At 32.8% G+C, this 8173-nt stretch overlaps 2 protein-coding genes across 2 annotated transcripts; both read left to right on the top strand.

Annotated features, from left to right (window-relative positions):
• Window positions 1-1720: 1720 nt before the first annotated feature.
• Window positions 1721-3865, top strand: HELRODRAFT_167840 (hypothetical protein; the record flags this gene model as incomplete). Its single annotated transcript, XM_009013569.1, has 2 exons — window positions 1721-1859; window positions 3582-3865. The coding sequence occupies 2 exons, from the start codon at window positions 1721-1723 to the stop codon at window positions 3863-3865; spliced, it is 423 nt and encodes a 140-aa protein (XP_009011817.1).
• Window positions 3866-4509: 644 nt separating this feature from the next.
• HELRODRAFT_72755 (hypothetical protein) lies at window positions 4510-6884 on the top strand (the record flags this gene model as incomplete). Its single annotated transcript, XM_009013568.1, has 5 exons — window positions 4510-4963; window positions 5067-5269; window positions 5387-5453; window positions 6269-6391; window positions 6484-6884. 5 exons carry the CDS (start codon window positions 4510-4512, stop codon window positions 6882-6884), a joined length of 1248 nt encoding a protein of 415 aa, XP_009011816.1.
• Between the last annotated feature and the right edge of the window lie 1289 nt (window positions 6885-8173).

Raw genomic sequence — 8173 nt, 5'->3', positions numbered from 1 at the left:
GAGTTTATAAAATTATCTTTCCATTTTTTCACCTTTTTATGTCCATTAAAAAGTTTTGTATATATTTTTTAAAGAATTTTAAATAGCACAAAAGTTCTAGAACAACATTATAACATTTTCACAAAAGAAATTAATTAAAAAATAGAAAAAAGGTTTGAAATTTAAAAAATCTCGTTAATAAGATGTTTACAACTACATAATATAAATTGATGTTTACATACTACACAATGTAAATGCTTTTTAAAGTACCAGAGGACAAACGTTCAAAGTTTAAAGGTAATTAACCATGCGTAAATGCACATAAAACCAAGCCGAAGTATGCCACACACGCACAGAGTCGCACGTTACACGCAAATTGCTGTTGTACACATACACGCGCACGCACTGACAGTAAATAGCGCAGCATAGAAATTGCACAAAATAAAGTATCTTCATATACAAAATAAACACACGCATGCGTGAGCACGAAGAGGCTTAAACACACTTACAAATACACAACAAGCAAACACACACACAAGCACACGTAATATACGCACTGATTGAGAAACACTCACAAAGACAGACACATATTACACACACACACAATACACACACACAGACACAAATACACACACATCGAAACGTGATGCAAATGAATGTTGCTAGTGACCCTCCTTCAGTATAGGATAGCTTTTATTTCCATCCTGCATGTCACATTAAATTCAGTGCTTCCATAAAACTTTCATTTTGGATAATAATGCAATTGCTAGAACCAATAAACGCTAAATCAATTAAATTATTTATTGGATTTGAGCTTGCTATAAATAAACAATTGTCTGAAAGCCACGCATAAAATGAGCCGTTAATTTGATAATGCAACATCGTAACGAGATCTGCTCTAACTTATAACTCATCATCATTGTGTCAAATGATGTTTGTTACCACAAATTTGTGTGTGTGTATTACTTAAAATTATTCATTTAAAAAAAATTGAACGTGAAATTCATTAAAATGACTAATATTGGTCAATGAAATGCATCGAAATGACTAATAGTGGTGGAATGAATGAATACAGGAGGGGTGATGTGATAAAAATCATGGTGACTTCGAACGTGACCTTAGAATAATTGTTGCGATTATTTATGTGGCCACAGCACCAACTCATACATTTTTTTACATTTTATTAAAATAAATGTACAAAAACTTCCAGCTTCCAGTTATGTAATTTCAAATTTATTCTATAAAAATATTTGTCACGTAATTGAATATAAAAATAAATAATTTGCCATAGAGTAACAAGAAAGGATTGCATGTAACAAGACTCGTAAGTGATCAGGCCATAAATTTCTCATGATATAAAACGCAGTAGAAAATAACATAAACAAAAACAGGCATTAACAAAAATACACAACAACTAAAACAACGACAAAAGTAATAACAATAAAACAACAATGAGAAGAATAGAAGCAATTGCAGCAAATTTAGAGACGGCAAAGAAAGAAAACACACGGGAACTGAAGCGTATGACGGAAGTTTTTTCATGCACGCTTGTCCGCCCGAAGTATATTAAGTGAATGATGATCGAGCCAATGTTTACATATACGAGAGAGTATAGGGAGGCTATGCAGGGGATATGTGGAGAGTATACATGCATGCTTGCGCTGGATCCTGTCGTTCCACTACTGCAATTCCATCCTACTATTTCTTCGCAACTCATTTATCACAACGTTAAATTGAAAACATGGCCATATTTATCACACGGAGGTATATGAGTCTTTTAATGTCAAAACGTGATTTATATCACTGCATCCTGACACTTTCAAATCGATTTGCTCAAATTAATCTAGCAAGATTGTTTCATTGGGTAATAAAATTTTTCGGTTTGTTGGGTTTTTATTCTTCTCATGTAGTTGAAAAGCATAACACCTAATGAGATATTTTATTTGGTTTTGGTCACATTCATAAAATAATTCTTTCATGCAAAACCAAAAAAATTTTAAAATGAGCCAAGTAGTTTAAACCATCAAGAATCTTCAAAATTTTACGTTCTGTTTAATGCAAAGCCACAAGACTAAAACTGTACGATAGTTAAATTTTGTGACTCAACATGATCACTTGTTTTGTCTGCACGTGATAGCGTGTTGGTGTTATTAACCTTTGCGCTAAGCGGATGATAAAAATACATAATTTTTGTGTGTTTAAGGCCAAACTCGCAGCAGCAGAATATTTGTAAACAAAATTAATAAAACAAACGATGATTGATAAAAAACTGAACAAGTTGAAATAAATTATTTCACATGGCTATGAATCACACTTAAACTTTTTAAATTGAAACTGTGAAACCGTCTGGATTGTATCATGTGTTGATATCAAATGATCACTTGAATTAATTTCATTCTAGAGCATCAGCATTACAAACTCTAAAGAAGCATGTCTAAAAAGTTATTAATATAGACATGATACGTTGCAGAAATAAAATATCTGAGGAAAAAGGTGGCCTTATTAATGATGCCCACATATATAGAGTATAACTATGATATATATTCTTATCAATCAAATGGTATATTATTTATGTATATGTATATTATATATATATATATGAATATTTATATATATATTCTATATATATATGTATCTATGATAATTAATGTAATTATTTAATTAAAATATATTATAAGATATATATATATTTAATTGAATGATAAATGTTTTTTGTACCATAGATGTAAGTTGCATCTTAACCAGAATTTAAATTGCCGGATAGTTTTTAAAAATGTAAACAATGCGTGTTGTCATTATCAAATTCGGTTTTATTAATTTAATTTAATCTAATAATTGATTTAATTTTTCATCATTTATTTATTTTTTGGGTAATGTCTGGCTAGCGATGAATGAATTTTCTTTAGTAAAATATTTTTCGATTAATTTCTGTTATTAAATTAATATTAATTAATTAAATTAAAATTTAAATTAATCTTGTATTATTAAATTAAATTATTATCTTATAAAAATAATGATTAATAAATTATAATTAAGCATATAATATTTTATTATAATACTTAATATACAAAAAAATGTTCTAAAGAAGTTTTATTTAAAATTCAATCAAACTACCAAAGTAATTTATTTTAAATTAGAAAAGTTTCATTTTATTTTATTATAATATTTAATTTTAATATAGGTTAAATTTTTAATATCTTTTGTTATTTCTAATGTTGTCATTATAAGAATTTAATTGAGTTTAGTTGGAACAGAATAGATAGAACTATCATTAAATAAAATTGTCTTCCTTTACCATACCCTTGTGCTATTGTCTGTAACATTTTATTTTTTACTATAAATTAAACAACATTAATAACACCTGACACATCTCACCATCTGACTACCAAAAATAAAAATGTTTATGCAATGTATGTATATTTAGCTTTTTAAATGTAATGAACAATGTATGTATATTTAGTGAATTATGCCGAATTGTTGGCATTAACGCCAAATTAAAGTTTGTCTTTTCAATTTTCCTTACTAGAATTTTCTGGAAATTGTTCAATTTATTGAAAGTAGAATTATTGTCCAAATTCATCATGCAAATTTATTAAAAATAGAACTGTTAATATCCAAATTCTTCATACAATATGAACATAGGGGTCTCGTGGCCAAGTGGTTAGAGTGTCCGTCTACCGCTCCCACGACCCGGGTTCGAATTCTGCAGTTTCTACAGGTTCATCCGGGTAGCCGACCCCCGGCCAACCCAGCCGTCCATCCTTTCGAGGCTGGTAAATGGGTAGACGACGTAAGTTGTCGCATGTTGGCCGGCGAGATGGCTCAGTGGTTCAAATGCGCGCTGAGTCATACATCTCAATGGCTATCATATACTCAGCGTATGTGATGCGGTGCTAGCGCGTGCACATAAAACACATGTGTACGTCGTGTGAAAAGGATAAACAGCCTTTGTGGCGAAGATGGCTGCTTCAAATCAATGGTTGAAGAAATGAAGAACATAAAAGATATACAGATAATATATCTGTAACATTGTAAGTGGTTCTGCGTATGACAGAGCAGCAATAATAAAGACTAAAAAAAATATATATTAATATAAGTTTTTCAGATTAGAAAAATAAGATAGAATAGTCAAATTTAAGTTTAGTTATTTTGCACAATTAGTAGTAAATAAGGAAAAGCATTCCTTATTATTTTGATAAATTAAACTAAAACTTCATATTGAAATAATTTAATCATGATTTCAAATAATTTTTATGCAGAGGAAACTTATAATTATGCTTAAAAAGTGTTATTCTTTTAATTTACCATCAATTTATTTGTTCATAAATGTTCTTGTTCTTATTTTTGCTTTTTATATAGACACTGTACTTTTTTAATTAATGCCACTCATTATATACATTTAGGATTAACTGTAGTTTGTTATATTTATTGGTTAAGTGTTGTTTAACCAAGCATTCAATCATTCAAAACGTTTGTTATATTTATAGGTTAAGTGTTGTTCAACAAAGCATTCAATCATTCAAAACATACATGGCAGACAGTTGTTGGAATTATTGTGGACTTGAATATTTTCCTTCTTTAATTACGAGATCAAGCTCTGACATTTGTTGCAACTTTCAGTACAACAACAACAATATTTCAAATCAGGTTGTTGAAATTTCAACCAGCTTCAACTCAAACTATTCAAGCTCAGACTGCACTTGCGTTCATTATGATAAAACTGCTACATCTTTAGATCACAATGTAAACCCAGCAGAACAGCCAGTAAATTTTTACAAGAGAGAGTTGCCTAAATGTTGCATTTCCTTTTGTTCTGATGATGGAAAGAAAATATTCCAAGAAGCCGTTGTTGGGCCATTTATGAATTGTTATTTTTCATTAGCATCTCAATTCAGAACTCAAGACGAGCCAGCATACTGCGGTCTCTCCACACTTGTCATGGTCTTAAATGCCTTGGAAGTTGATCCAAACAGGGTTTGGAAGGGTCAGCGAATTCGCTTACATGTGATCTATCTTTTTATAAGTTTTAATTTTTTATTGCCTTTTCTTCTAATTAATAACGTTTAAACTTTTCATTGTAAAACCAGGTCCTTGGAGATGGTACCACGAAAACATGTTGGATTGCTGTGTGCCCCTGGCAATCATTGAGAAGAAGGGCATCACAATGGACCAGTTTTCCTGTCTGGCGGCTTGCAACATGCTTAAAACTAAGGTCACCAGAGTTGATGGCAACAGTTCTGAGGAAACTTTCAGAAAACTTGTGAAGTCTGTCACTCAAAAAACCAATTGTGTCAGTATTTTTTTTTTTGAAGTTTTGTTTCTTTACGGTTTCAGGACTATTTTACATCAAGTATTGGTTTAAAACTTATTTTTCTAAAGTTTCATTTATAATCGTGCACTTATTCAGATTCTGGTGACATCATATTCAAGGGTTACGTTACAACAGACAGGAGATGGACACTTTTCACCCATTGGTGGGTGAATTACCAATATTTTTCAAAAGTCAATTATAAATTAAATTTAAATTATGAATAAAGCTGCAAATTGCGAATGTTTAATTAATTTGCAGAAATTTTTACAACACAGCGCATGCGAATGCACGTAAATCCACGCACCACACGCGTGACATGCGGTGGGTGGTCATAGTGGCGAATCTTGACAACTTAGCAGGGGACCTTAATTTTTAAAGTGTTTTACGTTGACCGGGGGTCCAATGTTGACCGTGTGTGTCAACATTTGTGGCTGACGACTTTTTTTGTTTTGTTTATCACGTAATTTTTCGTCAAAAAGGATACTTTTTCCGTTATAACAATGAGTTTTACTGACTTTTTATACAAATACTGCTCACAACGGGTAGCACTGGCAATGGCCACTGGGTGGTGATTTGTTTGCATTCGAACCCAGTCACTTAAACATCAGGATTGGGCGCCTCAACTGCTGCACCATTTCACATTGCTTTCTTCATCCCATATAATCAGTTTTATATTTTTAATTCAACTGATTCAACTACTACACGTTTGTCGTTACATCATTTTTTCTACATTTTTCCTTCAACTGCCTTTAATGACTTTTTTTGCAAATTCATTGATCTGATCACATCTGCAATTTCTTCTCAATATAAATCTTTGTTCCATATTCACCATTTAATCATTTTCATCGTCATATCACACATTTCTTTACATTCATCACATCACATTATTGCCAGTAACATCCATATTAAATTTAGATGACATCACACCTGGCTTCATCGGCACACTAAGATCGCATCGCATCATATTTCATCAACCAGGTGGCTACAACGTCGAGAGAGATATGGTCTTAATAATGGACACTGCGCGTTTTAAATACCCCCCTCACTGGGTTTCATTATCTCTCCTTTTCAAAGCCATGCAGAGATTGGACCCGTCTTGCGGTTCGTCCGGCTGACTGTTAAATTATTTTTCAGCACGAGCAATTGTATTAATGTCATGCGGTGCATAAATACATTGGCAATTTCGTTTGCAGATCTACCACGGGGCTATATATTGTTATCAAGAAACGAATTAAACCCTGGGCTCCTGTTTCGATTATCATCGTACTTCAGTCCTATCGGATTAGACTCGCGACTGCGTTATTTTTTCAAAAGTTGGGATAATGTATTGTCGATCGATCTCACTAACGTTGATTGCGTTGGCATCGATGCCGCCGAAATGGCCGTCGTGCAAATTATACGTCTGCTGGGTCAGCTCGAGAACGGCATTCATTTAATGACCGCTCAGATTAACGCTAAATACGCTGAAAAGGTTCTTCTTTTTATTGTCCAGCTTCTTGTTTTTGAATTGACTGAATTTAAAAATTGTTTTGTTTTTCTAGGTGGGCATGAAAATTTACACGACAAACGTGCTTCAGTTAATTTCAAGTTTTGAACTTCTTCCGTTGTATTCCCTCATCAGACATAAATTTGCGAAAAACCATCCAGCTGCATTGGATGAGGTGTTTCTTAGAAACGAATTGGATAAAAAGTGGGTCGATAATCCAGAGAACACGCGTTTAAAGTCCATCTCCTCTTTGACAGTATCTCATTTTTTAACGACCTTGTTATTGTCCTGGCCTTTTCTTTCATACAAGGAGAACTCATTGGGATTTCTACTGAACAAATATACGTCATGTCAAATGCTGAGACCGAATATTGAACTTTTGTTCAACGAATGTTCACGTTTGAAACAGCAGTTATCATCTATGATCATCTATTCAAATAAATGTCCTAGATGCATTTGAATTTGTCTTTGTTCCGAATGTTTCTTGGCATGCAAAATGTTTTGTTGTGTGCGTGTTCAAAATTGTGCATGCAAGAGAATGTGTGTATGTGCGTGTGTTAGTGTGTGTGCGTGTTTGTGCGTGTGTGTGTGTGTGTGTTAGTGTATGTGTGTGTGAAAGAGAGAGAGGGAGGGAGAAAGTTTCACGAAAGTGTACAAATTTATTTGCAATTAACATTCACAAAGACGCAGATTTGATACCTAATCCCTAATACTTATTCGTCTGTGCAGTGAATGGATGGCTGGTTAATTGATTGGGTAGCTGGATGGCTTTTGGCTAGTCAATTGGTTGGTTGGTTGGTGGGTTGGTTGGTGGGTTGGTTGGTTGGTTGGTTGGTTGGATGGATGGTGAGTGTTTATGCATGTCTGTGTTTAATTACATTCAGTATCGTCAATGTTTATCAAATTTATTTTATGATTTAGTTTTTGATTCGAGTTTTTGATGAAAATATTACAAGTTTTTAATTACGACGTTTTCAAAGCAGTTTCTTCTTTATAATGTTATAATAATTGATACAGAAAATATATTTATCACATTTGCTGAACGCCACATTACGTATTCATAGTCAGATTCGCATGCGTTATTTTTGTCATTCATTGCGTTTGCTCTGCACTCACACGTACACAATACAAACACACTTGATTTGCTATGTATGAAATCTTCAACTGCATCAGCGCTTCAGGACAGAGATTTCTACGTCATCACGATGTTTGTCGTCAAATATTTTTAGGACAGATTTACTTTACTTTAATTTAAAAACAAATTTAATATCTATATTGTCTTTTGAGCGCAATTACACAAGTGTCAGCATTGACCGCATTAGAAACGCCATGCTTGATGGCGGCAGGCAATAATGGAGGATTACCGCAGCTTTAATATTTTTTTCGAACGTTTATGT

This window comes from Helobdella robusta (assembly GCF_000326865.2).
Source record: "Helobdella robusta unplaced genomic scaffold HELROscaffold_12, whole genome shotgun sequence".
NCBI classification, from domain to species: domain Eukaryota; kingdom Metazoa; phylum Annelida; class Clitellata; order Rhynchobdellida; family Glossiphoniidae; genus Helobdella; species Helobdella robusta.
Note: the sequence above shows the minus strand (reverse complement) of the source record. Positions and strands in the feature narration are given on the sequence as shown.